The sequence below is a fragment of the Natrix helvetica genome (assembly GCF_964273705.1).
Source record: "Natrix helvetica genome assembly, chromosome: Z".
NCBI lineage: Eukaryota > Metazoa > Chordata > Lepidosauria > Squamata > Natricidae > Natrix > Natrix helvetica.
Genome location: NC_138554.1, coordinates 21,233,442 through 21,250,356, shown reverse-complemented (window position 1 = coordinate 21,250,356; position 16,915 = coordinate 21,233,442). Strand labels below are relative to the sequence as shown.

Here is a 16,915-nt window from a genome sequence, read left to right as displayed (position 1 = left end):
ATTTCTCTGTCCAAAACAAAGAATATAGTTCATTCGCATCTTGATTGTATTAACTTTTCAATACAATTGCTAACTGGGTTTTTCACAAAACAGTATCTTAAGGTTTATATGGGAGTTGAAGTCCACATTTTCCCTGAGATTGAGAAACATTGGGGTAGGGCCGTGATGGTGAACCTTTATCACGTGTGCCAGAGGTGGCACGCAGATCCCTCTATGTGGGCATGTATGCCGTCGCCAGCTGCTCTTCCGTGTTCCGTCACACTCATGCACACTGACCTGCTGATCCGGTGTGCATGCGCACCAGCCAGCTGCACTCTTCTGGGTTCCGTCGTGCACATGCTTGAAGACCAGCTGCGGTGCTGGAACCCAGAAGAGAGAAGGTGGCCAGTGCGCATGCGCACAATGGAACCAGGAAGAGTAGTTGGCTGGTGCTCCAGTGTACACGAGCACGCCTGCACGCACGCACACATGCGCACTCCAGTTTAGGTAGTGCCGAAAAGGTTAACCATCTCTGGTATAGGCCATCTAAGCCAACAATTCAGAAATCTATTTCATTTATGTAGATAGAAAATAGTCACTTCCCACATTTGCAATAAAGAAACGGAAAGGATAAGAACGTTTTTTGGAAGCAAAGTTGTTATTCTTGTAGATTTTACTTTTTAATGGATATGTAACAGCTTGGATATCTGTCATGAAAAATGTCTGTTGGCATTTTACATGTGGACGGCATATAATATAGGGCTGACTTTTTTGTGAGGAAGAAAACTCAGGATTATTTTTAGTTTGTACAATGTTCTAGCACTTCCCGCACCATAATTATTAGTGCCTGCAAATTTGTCTAGTGAAGGAGAATGACATATAAAATGCACATAGTTTTTGCATAAAGCTAAAATTTCCATTTCCACTGATATATATTTTTAGTTGTTCAGGCAGTGGCATTAACAGAAGGGTTGGGACTGAAAGCCATGACTAGAAAAGATCCATCTCCCTACCTTATCAGAAGGAAACGATAAATCTCCCCAAATATCAATCTATCTCCCTCTCTCTCTCATAGTATTTACTTCATTTTATCAGAGTTCAGAGACTAAATAGGAACACATCTTTGTAATATTTGGGGAGTGGTCTTAGACATATCCAGGAAGTCACCGGAAGACAAGCTCAATTATAAGGAGAGGTTATCTTTTTACCTTCTCAAAATGAATGGGTGATTAATTATAAAACCCTTTTTAAGACTGAATGTGGCATTAGCAAATCTAAGAATTGTGCAGGCATTCAGAGCATACCTTCCTTGCAAAGTAACTTTTGGGTTGGATCCATAAGTAGAAAGAACTTCAAGAGACTCCAAGGAACTATTTCCTCCAGAGTTTTCCACACAAGCTGGTCTTCCTTTAAAATGGTAAATGTGTGTATATAAAATATCTAAGGCTCTGCTTCTTAGCCTTGGTCCTTGAAGATGTGTGGACTTCAATTCCCAGAAGTTTGGAATTTGAAGTCCACACATGGACTTCAAATCAAGTCGCAAAGGGTTGGGAAACGTTGATCTAAGGTCTCTGTATACATTGTACATAGAAAAGAGCTGTCAATATAAACGTTCTGATGTCTTTTGACTTCAGTGATAAAAAGGTCTATATATAAATAAATAAAAAGTGGATCAGTAGCTTCTTGCAGCATTATTGCCAGTTTTATGGTGGGTGTATATTTTTTTTATTTAAAATATTTATATATAGGATATATAGACAGATATGGAGTACCACTCAGGACAGATAAGTTGTTTGTGCAGAAAGTTCCATATTTAATCCTTGATAACTTCAGTTATCTCTTCCTGTGACTATGGGTAGTCAGAACATATTCCCCATACTGGATCACCAGTACTCTTCAAATAAGGTACAGAAAGTGATCTTAAGGAAACTGATGTTAGAATCATCAGGATTAAATGGACAGGGCCTGGCATACTGTACCAGGCAATTTTTGTCTTAAGAAACTCCAATTTCTCACCCCACCTGAACTCATGATGGATACAGGTAGCCCTTAACTTAAAATCATTCGTTTAGTGACCAAAGTTACAACAGCACTGAAAAAAGTGACTTACGACCCAGTCCTCGCATGTGTGATTTGCAGCATCCCTAGTCAGGAGATCAAAATTTGGCTGGTTGGCAAATGATGTGGATTTACAATGATTGGAGTGTCTCAGGGTTATTTAATTGCGATAGTAGATAGATAGATAGATGATAGATAGATAGATAGATAGATAGATAGATAGATAGATAGATAGATGATAGATAGATAGATAGATGATAGATAGATGATGATGATGAGAGAGAGAGAGAGAGAGAGGACAGATTCTTAATATGGGGAAGCAGATTTTCTTAACAATTGCAGTGATTTTCTTAACTATGGCAAAAAAGATTGTAAAATTAGGTGCAAATCACTTAGTAACCACCGTGCCTAGCAATGGGAATTTTGGTTCCAATTGCAGGCATAAGTCAAGGACTACCTGTACACATTATCTTTCAGACCTAATTGAAACTGGTTAAGAATTGCCACACTCTTATTCCTCTCTAAATATTGAGACTGTTAAATAGAATCTGAATTAGCAAGGTCTAAATAGTTCCAGCCAGACCCCTGTAGAGATATAACATGCATGGAAACACCTAACAAAGTGGAAGTCATTTTCCTGTAGGCCAATTTTTTAAAAGTCCCATACTATCCAATAGATAGAAGATCCCCACCCTTCTGGTCATGTTTATTGATGTTATGTTGTAACTACATAATAGAGAAATGGACTACTGTGGAATCGTGCACTAAGAAAATGGCTGCTATTAAGAAGACCATGAAAGTTACATTTCCCAGGTTAGGTAGCCTGTTGCATTAAACTTAGCAAATGAGTCTAATTAAAATAAACTATAGCAAGGCAGCCATTCCAGAGAGATAATTTGTTCATTATACAGGAAATGGTGCTGAATTAATCAGCAAACAAAATAAGAGTTGGAAGGGATCATAGAGGTCTTCTAGTCCAGCCCCCTGCTCAAGCAGATCCTATACCATTCCAGGCAAATGGATATCCAATTTCTAATGAAAACAACCAGTGATGCAGTACCCACAACTTCTGTAGGTAAGCTAAGTTCTCCTTAGTTCCAGATTAGATCATCTTTGATAAGTTTCCACCTGTTACTTTTTGTCCTGCCCTCAGCTACTTTCTTTTCTGTGACAGCCCCTCAAGAATTGAAAGAAAGCCATCATGTCACCCCTAATCCTTCTCTTCATTAGACTAGAAATATCTATTTCCCTTAACCATTCGTTGTATGCTTTAGTCTCCCATTGCCTAATCACTTTTGTTGTTTTTGTAAAAAAACTTGAAGCTAGTACATGCAAAATGCCTACTCTGAGTGAAAGTCCAAAACATTTTATTTAACAAATATAAACCTTTGTTTTCATGAAATCTTTAAAAAATGTAACATGTACAGAGATAGTTACTCAGATCACATAACAATAGGCACATGAAATCTAGCCCAGAAAAAGATTTAATCTTCAGAAAACGGAAGGAATGCCTCATAAATGTATTAAGGAAGTGATACTCTACATTTTTACATGGAATGAAAATGAAACAAGTCCCAATTAAAACCACAGCTTTTCATATTCCTGCTGAGGAAGGACTACGTTTGAGGAAAGTGGTCGATGTAGATAGTTCGAAATGATGTAATGGCGACATTGACAAAACTTGTTAAAAGGGAAAAATCGGATTTCCTTCTGTGTCTTATCTTCAGAAAATGTACTTCCAACTCAGGTACTTCTGTTCTTGACCTTTGCCCAGGGAAAATGCAACAACAACAATAATATAAGGACAACGTACTAGGAATTAATTTTCTTTGCATTCTGAGCAGAAGGGGGAAAAAAGATTAAGCATAGAAGAGGTTCCTTCGTGGCCGTTTGATTAGTTAAACCCCTTTTTCCTCTCCAAAGATCATCAATGAAATCAATGAATGCTGGCCTCTCTTCCACCTCAGAGTCAACTGCTTTCCCCATCTGAACTGATCACTCCTCGAAGCTGCGACCAGTCTGTGGCGTGACGGCGAACGGCCGGCTCCTCTGGCGAACTGGGCGACTCCTGGGGCTCATTGTAAAGGCTCCAGACCTTGCGACGCTTTGGGCGGCCTGCGTGGAGAGAAGAGAAGGGGAAAGTTTTCTAGATGCGCTAAGACGGTGCCTCTATTGCATAGAAACCGGTGGGCACCTCCGGATTAGACTCACTTACTCTCCATCGGCCTCCGAAGGCCACGAAAGAGAGATTGGGGTTGTTCTAAGCAGTTTTCTTTATTGTTCCTCATCCCTAGGGAGGAATCTTGCCAAACTAAAGCAGGCTACTTGCATCGCAAAGCATCATGCAGGGAGTCATCAATTTACATCAATTTATTTAATGACTGTTCCAAATTACAACAGCACAGGAAAAAAGTGACCTATGACCAATCTTCACCCTTACAACTGCTGCAGCACGTCCATGGGTCACATGATCAAAATTCGGGCCCTTGGCAACTGGCATGTATTAATGACAGTTGGACTGTTCCACGCCCACATGATCACCCTTGATCACCTTCCAGCTGGCTTCTGACAAACGTCAATGGCGAAAGCCAGATTTGCTTTATGACTCCATGATTCACATAACTACAAGAATTCACTTCACCACCAGGGAAAAACAGTCGTTAAATGAGGCCCAACTCAATAACACTTTGCTTAATAACGGAACTTTTGAGCTCAACTGTGGTTGTAAGCCAAGGACTGTCCATACTCTGGGAATTATTAGGGAGCATTTGTCTCCACCCTCTTTCTCCCACACACAGAGTATATAAACTCCTCTGTCTTTTGTTCATCTTTTGCACTCTCTCCCTCCTGGGCATCTGGACTACATTCTTCCAATGTGAAAGGCCTCAATTCAAAAGTTCGCTCTGCACCCAGGCAGAACCAGCCCTCCTCTCAAGTAGCCGAAAGGCTGTTGCCTGGAATCTGAGGGATGGTAAGGCGGCCCCGGAATCACTGCAATTGCTAAGCTGGTAACATGGCTGTTAAGTGAATCTGGCTTCTTTGTTGATTTTCTTTGTCAAAAGGTTGCAAACAGTGATGACATGGCTTTGGGAAACAGCAACGGTCGTAAGTATGAAACAGTTGCCAAGCAACTGAATTTTGATCCCATGATCATGGGGATGCTGCAAAGATTGTAATTGTGAAAAACGATCGTAAGTCACATTTTTCAGTGCTACTGTAACTTTGAAGAGTCACTAAATGAACTTTTGTAAGTTGAGGGCTATCTGTAGACACTACTTAACTTCTCATGCTCTTTTGATCTCCTCTCCAATTTCCTCTGAGAGGTTTAATAAAAGGGATTTTTTTATTAAACAAAGAACGGTCTCAATAACATTAGCATAATTATGCAAATGGATAAGACATTGAGCTTGTCAATCAGAAAGGTAGGCAGTTTGAATCCCTAGTGCTGCGTAATGAAGTGAGCTCCCATTACTTGTCCCATCTTCTGCCAACCTAGCAGTTAAAAAGCACGTAAAAATTGCAAGTAGAAAAAATAGGAACCATCTTTGGTGGGAAAATAATAGCGTTCCGTGTGCCTTCGGCGTTTAGTCATGCCAGCCACATGACCACGGAGACATGAACAATTAATCAGTGGAACAGCTTGCCTCCAGAAGTTGTGAATGCCCCAACACTGGAAGTCTTTAAGAAGATGTTGGATAGCTATTTGTCTGAAACGGTATAGGGTTTCCTGCCTAGGCAGGGGGTTGGACTAGAAGACCTCCAAGGTCCCTTCCAACTCTACTATTGTATTGTATTGTATTGTATTGTATTGTATTATCTTCGGACAGTGCTGGCTCTTCAGCTTTGAAATGGAGATGAGCACTGTCCCCTAGAGTTGGGAACGACTAGGACAGTGATGGCGAACCTATGGCACGCGTGCCACAAGTGGCACGTGGAGCCATTTGTCAGGGTTTGCGAGGCGCGCGCTGGCCAGCTGAGTTCACCTTTTTAAAAGCTATTTTTCACCTTCCCCAGGCTCCAGAGGCTTTATAGGAGCCTAGGGACGGCGAAAAGAGCTCCCCCCGCCCCCCCCGGAGGCTTCAGGGACCGTCCGGAGGGTCGTTTTAAGCGCTCCGAAGGCTTCAGGGAAGCCTCCGGACGGTCCCTGAAGCCTCTGAGGGGGCGGGGGAGGCTCTTTTCGCCCTCCCCAGGCTCCTATAAAGCCTCTGGAGCCTGGGGAGGGCGAAAAAAGCATGTAAAAATGGGGGGGCGCACATTGTGTGCGCATGCGCACTGGGGTGGGTCGCGCGTTGCATTATGGGTGCAGCACGCCCGCACACGACCCCCCCTGCACTCCCCCCACTTGTGGCACGCGAGCCAAAAAAGGTTCGCCATCGCTGGACTAGGACATGAGGGGAACTTTTATCTTTAATTATGCAAAAACTGGATGATTTGCACCTTTGGAGGAAATTGGGGGAGGGGGGGAGAACAAAATAAACATCCTGATCTCTGCATAATATAATAATAATAATAAGTTTGAATTTATTAGCCGCTCCCTTTCCAAGTAGGACTCGGGGCGGCGTACAATGGAGCATATAAAACATAAAACCAGAACCCAATCAATATATTTGGATGGTGAGTGGAATTGTATTATTTGCCATTTCTCCAGGCTGCCATCTTATGGGAGGCGGGGAGTCTTCCCAAAGTGCTGGAGAAAGACTCCAGCATCCTAATGAAGCAACTGGACTTTTATATTAGCCAGTTTCTCCCCTCCACAGCCACTTTACCTTCCGTAGCAATAATATTGTTGATATCAAGAGAAGCCACTTCGGCTGCTTCTTCCCGCTTCTGCTTTAGTGCTTTGCACTTGGCCAGAGATGGAGTTCCTGAGGAAAGATTGGTTGGGGCACTTTCACATGTCATTTGAAAAGTTCATATTTCAATTCAAACCCAGATTGCCTTAGCACAAATATAATTTCTTTGATAACAGCTCAGTTTATTTTGTTAGCCACTTCGGCTGCTTCTTCCCGCTTCTGCTTTAGTGCTTTGCACTTGGCCAGAGATGGAGTTCCTGAGGAAAGATTGGTTGGGGCACTTTCACATGTCATTTGAAAAGTTCATATTTCAATTCAAACCCAGATTGCCTTAGCACAAATATAATTTCTTTGATAACAGCTCAGTTTATTTTGTTAGCCACCCAGTAGGGTTTTCATTACTGCATTTATCACTTGGTGTGCCATAGCAACTCGGTGAACTGTAGCCTACTCCAGAAGCCAGGATTAAAAGAAACAATGGCTTAGCTATCTGCGATTCTAGTACCTTTTCTCATGCAGCTCCCTACAGAGGTTCACATACTATAGCTCAGCCTAATAGTAATGGTTGAATCATGTTATTTATTTTATCCCACCTTTACTATTTTTAAAAATAATTAAAGGCAGCAAACATACCTCATACTCCTTTATTTCATGCCTAAGGCATTGTCTCCTGGTGATTGGTCCAGTCACCTGGCTGGCTTTCATGTCTAAGGTGGGATTAGAACTCATCTCCCACTTTCTAACCTGGTACCTGGCTACGCCTTACATCAAGTGCCATTAACTAACCTTTTATGCCAAGACTTCCCAGCTCTGCTTTGAGAACCTCTATCTGAGCTTTGCGGGAGTGGCAACCTGCCAGGAGCTTTTTGTAATTCCGACGCACACCACATTCCCGGATATAGCGTTTCAGACGTTGGATGGAGGGATGCTCCTCTTTCTTTCCAGAATGATGCTTCTTATCCTACAGATAAGATGGGTTAACAACCGAGCTCATAATACGCTTTCCATGAACAATCAGATCAGAGAAAGGCAATATTTATTTTTAAAAGCAATTCTGCAGTATTTTGCAACCCTGGCAGCTTTAAGATGGATGGACTTCAGCTCCCAGAATTCCCCAGCCAGCCCTGCTAGCTGGGGAATTCTAGGTTAACCCATCTTAAAATTACCAAGGTTGCAAAACACTTCTGTACAGGTAATCCTTGACTAACAACAATTCGTATTGTGGTTTAAGTTACAAAAAAATGACATAACCATTTTTCACACTTATGACCATTGCACATCCCCATGGTCATGTGATCAAAATTCAAGTGCTTGGCAATTGGCATGTATTTATGACAGTTGCAGAGTCCTGGGGTGTGTGTGTGTGTCATGCGATCACCTTTTGCAACCTTCTGACAAGCAAAGTCATTGGGGAAGCCTGTAGATGTGCTGTGACTGCAATTTCCAGAATTCTCTACCAGAAAGGAGCCATTCAACAAACTTCCTTAGAATTCTGGAGCTGGACATTTGATACATCAGATAGAGCCCAGGTTTGAGGTGTGTGTGTGCCAGGTTTGGTGGGAATTCTTTTTTTTCCTCCCAGGAGTAAGGACCAGTTTGCAGAACTTGTTTAAGGGGATATCAGAACGAGTGTGAATGGCTTGGAGAGAAATGAACTGGCTAACATGGCCTTTAGTGCAAACAAATTCCCCTGTTTTCTTGTATCCTGAGTTGTGTTGCAGAGGAACAGAAAATGGGGATACTGGTGAGAAACCTCATCAAGTAACAACAGGCCTTCAAGTACTCAGCAGCCAGGCCAATTTGACTCAGTGGTGTGGACTGTGTACTCTGAAATGTGTAGAATTGCTACACAACACAAACCTTGGGTAAAGGTAGCTCTCTACTTATGAACAAAACTGAGCTGAAAACTTCTGTTGCTAAGTAAGACATTTGTTAACTGAGTTTTGTCCCATTTTATGATCTTTCGTGCCACATTTGTTAAGTGAATCGCTGCAGTTGTTAAGTTAGTAACACGGTTGTTAAGTGAGTTTGTCTTCCCCACCGACTTTATCAGAAGGTTACAAAAGGTGTTCACATGACCCTGGGGCACTGCAACCGTCATAAACATGAGTGTTGCCAAACCTCTGAATTTTTATTATGTGACCACGGGATTGCTGCAACGGTCATAAGTGTGAAAAATGGTTATAAGTTATTAATGTTGAAAGGTCATTAAATGAACTGTTGTAAGCCTTGCTTGTGGAAAATCCCCTCAGAACATTGCAAACGGCGATCAGATGACCCCGGGACATTACAACCATTGCAAACACATGGAGGTTGCCAAGTGCCCCAATTCTGTTCACATGATTGTGGGGATGGAGCGACGGTTGTAACTGTGAGGACCGGTTATGTCACTTTTTTTCAGTGCCTCTGTAATTTCAAATGGTCACTAAATGAATGGCTGTAAGTCAAGGACTACCTGTAAGAAAACACACTTTTTTTTTTAAAGTCCCCATGAAGATGTCCCTTACCTTTCCCAGATGTTGCTGCCGAGAAGTAGTGGGCTCATCCTCTTCTGAGCTGGAGCCCTCTTCCTGGCTGGACTCCTCCCCTTGTTTCTCCTTGGTAGCATTCCTCCTCTGGAGCTTTTTCGTTCTTCTCTGCTGCTGGATTTGGATTTTTTTCTTTCCCTTAAGCTCACTTCCTGAATCTTCAGAGCCAAGAACAGAGATTTCTTTACCGATGCTCTTTCTCTGTGACTTCTGAGCTTCTCTCTTCTTCAACTTCTCCTCCCCTTGACTTGAGTCAGACCCAGAGTCATGCTTGCTCTCCTTTTCCAGGGTCCTCCTCGGATCTCCATCCTCGCTCTCATCTGTCTCGCTTTCTGACGGGGGACTTAGAGCCGGCTGGCCTCGATTCCTCTCGCCTTGAGGTCCTCTCTTCCTCGACTTCTCCTCCCCTTGACTTGAGTCAGACCCAGAGTCATGCTTGCTCTCCTTTTCCAGGGTCCTCCTCGGATCTCCATCCTCGCTCTCATCTGTCTTGCTTTCTGACGGGGGACTTAGAGCCGCCTTCCTCGGCTGGCCTCGATTCCTCTCGCCTTGAGGTCCTCTCTTCCTCGACTTCTCCTCCCCTTGACTTGAGTCAGACCCAGAGTCATGCTTGCTCTCCTTTTCCAGGGTCCTCCTCGGATCTCCATCCTCGCTCTCATCTGTCTCGCTTTCTGACGGGGGACTTAGAGCCACCTTCCTCGGCTGGCCTCGATTCCTCTCGCCTTGAGGTCCTCTCTTCCTCGACTTCTCCTCCCCTTGACTTGAGTCAGACCCAGAGACATGCTTGCTCTCTTTTTCCAGTGTCCTCCTCGGATCTCCATCTGATTCGCTCTCTGACGGGGGACTTATGAGAGCCGCGTCCCTAGGCTGGCCTTGATTCGTCTTGCCTTCACTGCTAGTGGAAATCTGAAGCCACTTCTTCTCTACTTCCGCGCTCTTACACTCCCCTGACTCACTTTCAGATTCTTCACTGGTGGACTCCTGAACCCTTTGCGTCATCTTCTTCACTTCCTCTGGTTTCTTCCTCTGCAGGTCTTTCCTCGGCAACTTCACCCCTCTCTCTTTAGGCTGCCTCTTGGGTTTGGAGTTATTTTCAGTCTGCTGGCTCTCTCTTTCTCCCCTGGCCCTCTTTGCTCCCTCTTTCCTCATTGGACTTTGACTTGCAGAATTCTCAGAACTGCTCCCTGAATCCTTTATAATTCTACTCTTCTTCTTGCATTGGTTGTCTGCCATTTTCTTCTGCAAATTACATTTTATATCAGGACCACTTCCTGAGGCATCCTCACTCTCGTTCCCCTTCAAACTCTTCTGGATTCCTGGCCCCATCCTCTGCTGTGCTTTATTAGTACTGAATGGCTTCTTCTCTTCACTCTGGTTCCACTCTCTTTTCTTTTCAGAAATTTCTTCTACCTCTGAAAGGTCAGTTCCTCCCTCTGATAGGCTCCTTTCCTCTCTTTGCTTATTCATTGTCCTGTTTTTTGCTTTGCCTTTGGGATCAGTAGCTTTAGACCCTTTGTCCACCTTTTTCTTGAAGTCTCTTTGCTTTAAGCTGTTCCTTTTTGTGGCCTTCCTGTGTCCTTTGACCTCATCTTCAAGGTCACTCTGTCCCGTGTCGGTGGTGGTCTCCTCAGATTCCCTCACCCCCCTTTTCTGGGAGCCCCTGTTCCCATGGCCCTTAGGTGATTTCCTGCCTCGCCCTCTCTCCCCTCTTGCCTCCTGAAGGGATGGTTTTCGTTTGCTCTTTGTAGTTTCCTCATTGCTTTCAGACTTATCAGAGTTATTTCCAGCTCCGGAGTCTCCTTGATCAGAAGAATCTGAGAACATGCTGAGAAGTCTTGGGCTCCCGTAGCATGGCCTCTTCTTGGAATCAATCCCAGAATCCTTTTCATCAGAACTGACTTCTGAAAGAAAAAAGAAAAAATTGACAAATAGAATCATGTTGGGGAAGGACAACTGTTATTCTGAAGTTGGAGAGGCCAAGTCCTGAATTTCAAAGCCTTGGATGCAGCACCTGGCAAGCCTCCGAAGTTGCCATTTTAATGTGACAGAAAGAGATATTGAGAACATGAGAATGAATTCTTTTTTCTCTCAATTGTCTTAATTTTGAGTGCTAGTTTTGTCTAGTGCAGGCAACTAAGGTCCCTTTATGACTTGTGGACTTCAAGAATTCAGGAATCCACAAGTCATAAAAGGGCGATAGATCGCTACCCCTGGTCTAGTGGTTAAGGCACTAGGCTAGAAAATGGAGAAAGTCCTGCCTTAGCCTTGAAAGCCGGTTGGGTGACTTTGGGCCAATCACAAGATGATCTTAGAGTTCTAGTCCTGCCTTAACGATGAAAGCCAGCTGCGTGATTCTGAGCTAGCTACTTTCTCTCAGCCCAACTCCCTTCACAGGGTTGTTATTGTGGGGAATGTAGGAGGAGAAAGGGGGTTATATATGTTTACTGTCCTGAGTTATTTGTAAAAATAATAAAGACAGGATACCAATAAATAATATAACAAAAATAAATCCCCTCCCCACTTTTTAACCTAGATTTGCCCACTTCTGGTATTCAATCCTTGGAATTCCAGCTAAGGCTCATTAATCCTTATGAATCTGTTAGGTTACTTGTGGCAAATAAGTTGTTTGTTGATGGGAATATATCTTCAATTTTGGAAGTTCAACTCCAAGTTAAATATATGGCCTGCACAACACTCTTTCTTATCATTATGATTGGTCACTTATTTACCTACCTATAACCACTGGTTATCTAGTTTTTATTAGGCTCTCTATTTTTTCCTTTTGGTTTTCCCCCCAAATCATTTCTGTTTCACTCTTAAAATTGAAAAGCACATACATAAAACTTTTAAGAACAAAGAGGGAATGGAAAAGCAAGACGTTAAAAGCAAAGAGTTCAATGGAACCAATACAAGAATAGCAACATCTATAACAGAAAAGCAGAGGCAATAATTTATGAGAAAAGTGGAAGAAAGCAATGGCTGTGATCTGACTCTAGCAACCACTCCATCATCCAATCACCAATCCTTTCCAATCAGGTGCTTTGGGGTATATTGAAGTGAACTCCCTGAATACAATGCTCAGCCAGCGAAGGGTAGAATACCTATCCCTTCCAGATTTGCTTTAAATTCCAGAAAGCATAATCAGTTTAAGGCTTATAGGATTGTTGGTCCAAGATACTTGGAGGACAACAGGTGGCCCATCTCTGGGTTCAATGCAGCCTGACATTTGCTGAATTGGAGCCTGGCTAGAGGCTCACTTGGAGCAGATGGAGAAGGATGATAAAACAGCAAGTGGTATATTGATTCCAAATGCAAATGAAGACGGTTTTGTATCACAGTCTCACAGCATTGATTTAGAAGATCACCGTTGCAGGATGAACTTTAGTTCACTTGCATCTCTTTGGATTAAGGCAGAAATACTCTGCACAAATAAAGAACAAAAAACACCCCAAAATATAAAACAGACCTCTTTGCCCTCACATCCTAGCTTCCCATGGGCAGATGTGAAGGGTTTGGCATGTATATACTTAACTCACTCAATGATTCATCTTGCTATCTGTTGCAAACTGTCATCAAGGTACTATTACGGAGATATCCTCAAAGGAGGTTAACTCTCATAGAGGGTGGGCAATTTTCAGGAAAATTATGAAAAACCAGTTTCTGCTTTAATAAAAAATCCTCTCTCAGTCAAACCCACCTTACAGGAGTTTTATTGCTGGGATACAATTAGAGAAACTCCCAGTTTATGGCACCTGGGCTGTTAAGAGCTCAAACAGGCTATACATGCAATGAATAAATGATAATAATCCAATCTAGGGCTACACACCAGCCAATGGGTCTTTAGAAAAGCATGTAAGGCTGGAATGGGATGGCTTGGTTTATTGCTACTTACCAGCAGTCCGAAGTTTGCATGCTGGTGGTAATGAAGGAAGTATCAGAGTCCCCAAAGCTCACCATCTGGTTCTCTATGAATCTAATTCTCCATTAAAATCATCTGAATTGGGGGTCGTCACCATCTCTGATACTAGCAAATTAATTATTCAATACAGTTTTTATCGGACCTAGATTCCCCTTGATTGAATTTTAATGGATAACTTGAGCTCTAGGTAAAGGAGGAATAAAAAATATCTACATATCCCACACCATGCACACCAGAGATAGCACATATCTCTGGTGTTTCTATTCATTTCACTTCAATATAAGAAGTCAAAACCTCAACTGCTGTGGTCCTTACTATTGGGGAAGTCCCTGCTGCCTATTATCCTTTCTGTATCTTTTCTTTACAACATATATAATAGATTTCTTTACAGCTGCAGAAAAAGATAGGAAAGCCATTTTTAATGAACATTTACCAAAATTTGAAAATAACTGAAAGGCCCAGTTTATCTTTAGCTTCTACCAGTTCAAAAAACAGTGTTATATTGGAGAGTATGTGCTAAGCACCATCACATAAAAATACAATTACCTAACTGCTTTTCAATCTTTTGCCTTTTTTGCTTCTGTTCATTTTTAATCTCACCCTCCAAACTAGGGGAGATATGAAGGGATCTTTTGCGGTCTCCAGATTTGAAGGAATCTTGGATTTCAGTCCTTAATTCTACATTGCTTGGGAGTGGATCAACCTGTGATGCATAACATTAAAAAAAGTTATAAACACATGGAATGATTTCATTCTTCACCAAGACATAACATGTAAGTTTTCTCCCCTCCTGAAACCAGCACCTTCATCTGGACCAGTTCTTCCTCTACCAATTGTTTGAGCTGCTCCTTCTCCTGTTTGGATAGATTCTCCAGCCCAACATCGTCAAGATACTTCTTCCGAATGATAGCATGAGTAAGGACACTGCAACAGACCATGAGTTATAACGTCAAACAGCATCTGCTAAGCAACCACACAATATGCCTTTATATGGTATGTATGAAGAAGAGCAAGGATGGGGAATCTGTGATCCTCCAGAAATTGCTTTTTTCCAGCTGCCTTATAATATTGGATGGGGGAGAAGAGTTCAGCATATCTATAGGCCACAAGCTGGGGCTCACCCAAATTTCTGTCTATAGCATATCCACCCAAATGCATATCTACAGGACACAATATGGGCCCCACCCAAATTTGTCATCTAAGTCCAGGATTTTTTAAACCATAATCTCCTACATCTGCTCTCCTTTTTAAGCTTCTCCTTCAGAGATATAATTTTTCAATTCTCCCTTTGTAAATTATCCAGGAAACACATGGTGATGTATGATTCTGTAACCAATGATCCCATCCAGGGATCACAATTTCCACCCAGGTTACGCTCAGTCAACATCTTCCAATTTAAGCCCTTTTTCTACCAGCACGCTGGTTTTTAATTGTTATACCAAGGTGATACTCATCTTCATCACCAGTTGCGAAAAGGTTATTTATTTATTTATTTATTTAGTAACTTAGAACTGCAAACAACAACAACAACCCAATTACTACCAACCTGCCTTCCATTGAGGACCTGTACACTGCATGAGTCAAAAAGAAGGCTTTGGAAATATCTACAGACCCCTCAGATCCTGGACATAATTTGTTTCAACTCCTACTCTCAAAACGACACTATCGAGCACTGCACACCAAGACAACTAGACACAAGAACAATTTTTTTCCCTGAGGCTGCATTACTATTACTATTAGTCCTCTCATCGTTCCTATCACCCATCTCCTCCCACTTATGACTGCAGGACTGTAACTTTGTTGCTTGTATTCTTACCATTTATACTGATATTGTTTCCTGATTGCTTATTTGTACCCTATGACTATCATTAAGTGTTGTATCTTAGGATTCTTGACAAATGTATCTTCTTTTTTTACGTACATGGAGGGTATATGCACCAAAGGTGACTGGCCTACAAAAAAGACAACCAGCCGCCTTTCATGCCTAAGGCAGGATTTGAACTCGGGGTCTCCTGCTTTCAAACGTGGTGCCTTCATTACTAGACACCCCACCCCCACCCACTGGCTTTAGGGTGATAGAGTCGAGAGCTAAAAAATCGCCCCCGAGCTCCAAACGCTACCGTACTTCTGCTTCTCCTAGTCAGCATCCTCCAGCCATACGGGACGCTACATAGTTCGGGACCCATAGTTCACAGCCGGTCGGGGGATGATGGGATTGCGGGCAAGTGTGCAGGTGCAAACGGTTCTGGAGGTATTATGTGCTGCACAGTAATCATCGATCTCGGCTAAGGAGGCTTCAGTTCCTTCCTCCCCTCCCTCCCCAAGGACAACCCAGAGCCTGAGCCGCACCTGAGATCGGGGCTTCCCTGGAAAAGCCTGGAGACAAAATCCCGCATCTTTTGCTGCTGCAGCTGCCCAGCAGCGCCTGCCATCCTTTCCCGCCAAATGGCACCTCCCGGCCAACGTAGCCCCGCCCTCCGCAACGTCTCATAGCAATGGTAGTCCCAACGGTGCCTACAAAGGCAACAAACTGAACACGCATGAGCGAGCTCTTTACCGCACGGCCTCATGGGAGATCATCTGACAGCCAATGAGGGCGGAGGGCCCGCCCTGCAGGTTTTTGGGGAAATGTAGTTTTTTTCCCGCTCGGGGGGGAAGGCCGCAGCGGTCTCCTCCCCGCCTTAAAATAATCTGAGTCCTAACTGAGTTTTTCTGAGACTCGCCCTTGGTACAAATAAAATTTGAAGTTAAAGGAAGAGGTTATTGGCTAAACTTTTATTTATTTGTGTGGTTTTGAAAGGACCCCTGAAGGATTAGAGCATACACAGAATGTTAATTTAATTCAGATTTTGTTAAAGTGCTGTTGAGAGAAGCTCCATTGTAACCTAACATGCCAACTTCATAGATAAAAACTTCTAGGCGAATTGCCAAGCTTAGCCTAAACTAACAAGTGGATTTTGTAAAATAACTGCTTGCAACTTGAAATGTGTTGTCGGAAGAAATGTCCTTCTGGGTTCAGCTCCAAGTGGGGAAAAAGACACTGGAGACATGGAGGCTGCTTGGAAAGATGGTTTTAATGGTGGACAGGACTACATGGCTTGAGTCCTGAACGGAAAAGGTGATCACATGCTTCAATGTTGGTGGAGAAGAGAAGAGAAGGAAAGGGAAGAGGAAGGGCTTTTTATAATCTGTTCGGCCCCACCTATCTGTTTCCTGTTCCTGTGTAAGAAATGTATTCTGATTGGTTGCCAGATTCCCATGGGCCCGTGCAAAGGCAACCCTCTAGGCTGAGTTTTGAATCCAGGTTTGGTTGAGTTCTCAGATGCCATGTGGTCAGTTGAGTAAAAGGCAATATTATCCTGCCTTAATCCCATCACTCTGGAGCTGAAGAGGAGAACTCTTTATTATGTAAAGTGGACTAGCTTGGCCTTCTAAATGGCCCATTGACAAAGTGGGGATGGGCAGGAAGCTGCAGGAATTTACTTTGTGTTTAAAATGTGTTTCTCCCTTTTTCACATCCAGGAAAATATAATATTCTGCCTTTTCAATATTTCCTAGGATATTTCATTTTCCTGGGAGAGGGCTGGGTGATAACTTCCAACAATCCCTCCTTTTTTTTCAAAACATGTGAGTGGAAC

General features: G+C 42.9%; 1 protein-coding gene across 1 annotated transcript; it reads right to left on the bottom strand.

Annotated features, from left to right (window-relative positions):
* Positions 1-3,387: 3,387 nt before the first annotated feature.
* HIRIP3 (HIRA interacting protein 3) lies at positions 3,388-15,866 on the bottom strand. The gene is made up of 7 exons (XM_081932010.1): positions 15,627-15,866; positions 14,081-14,201; positions 13,824-13,980; positions 9,338-11,259; positions 7,617-7,791; positions 6,804-6,902; positions 3,388-4,152 (listed from the first exon to the last, which is right to left on the bottom strand). The coding sequence occupies exons 1-7, from the start codon at positions 15,845-15,847 to the stop codon at positions 4,007-4,009; spliced, it is 2,841 nt and encodes a 946-aa protein (XP_081788136.1). The 5' UTR covers positions 15,848-15,866; the 3' UTR covers positions 3,388-4,006.
* Positions 15,867-16,915: the final 1,049 nt, after the last annotated feature.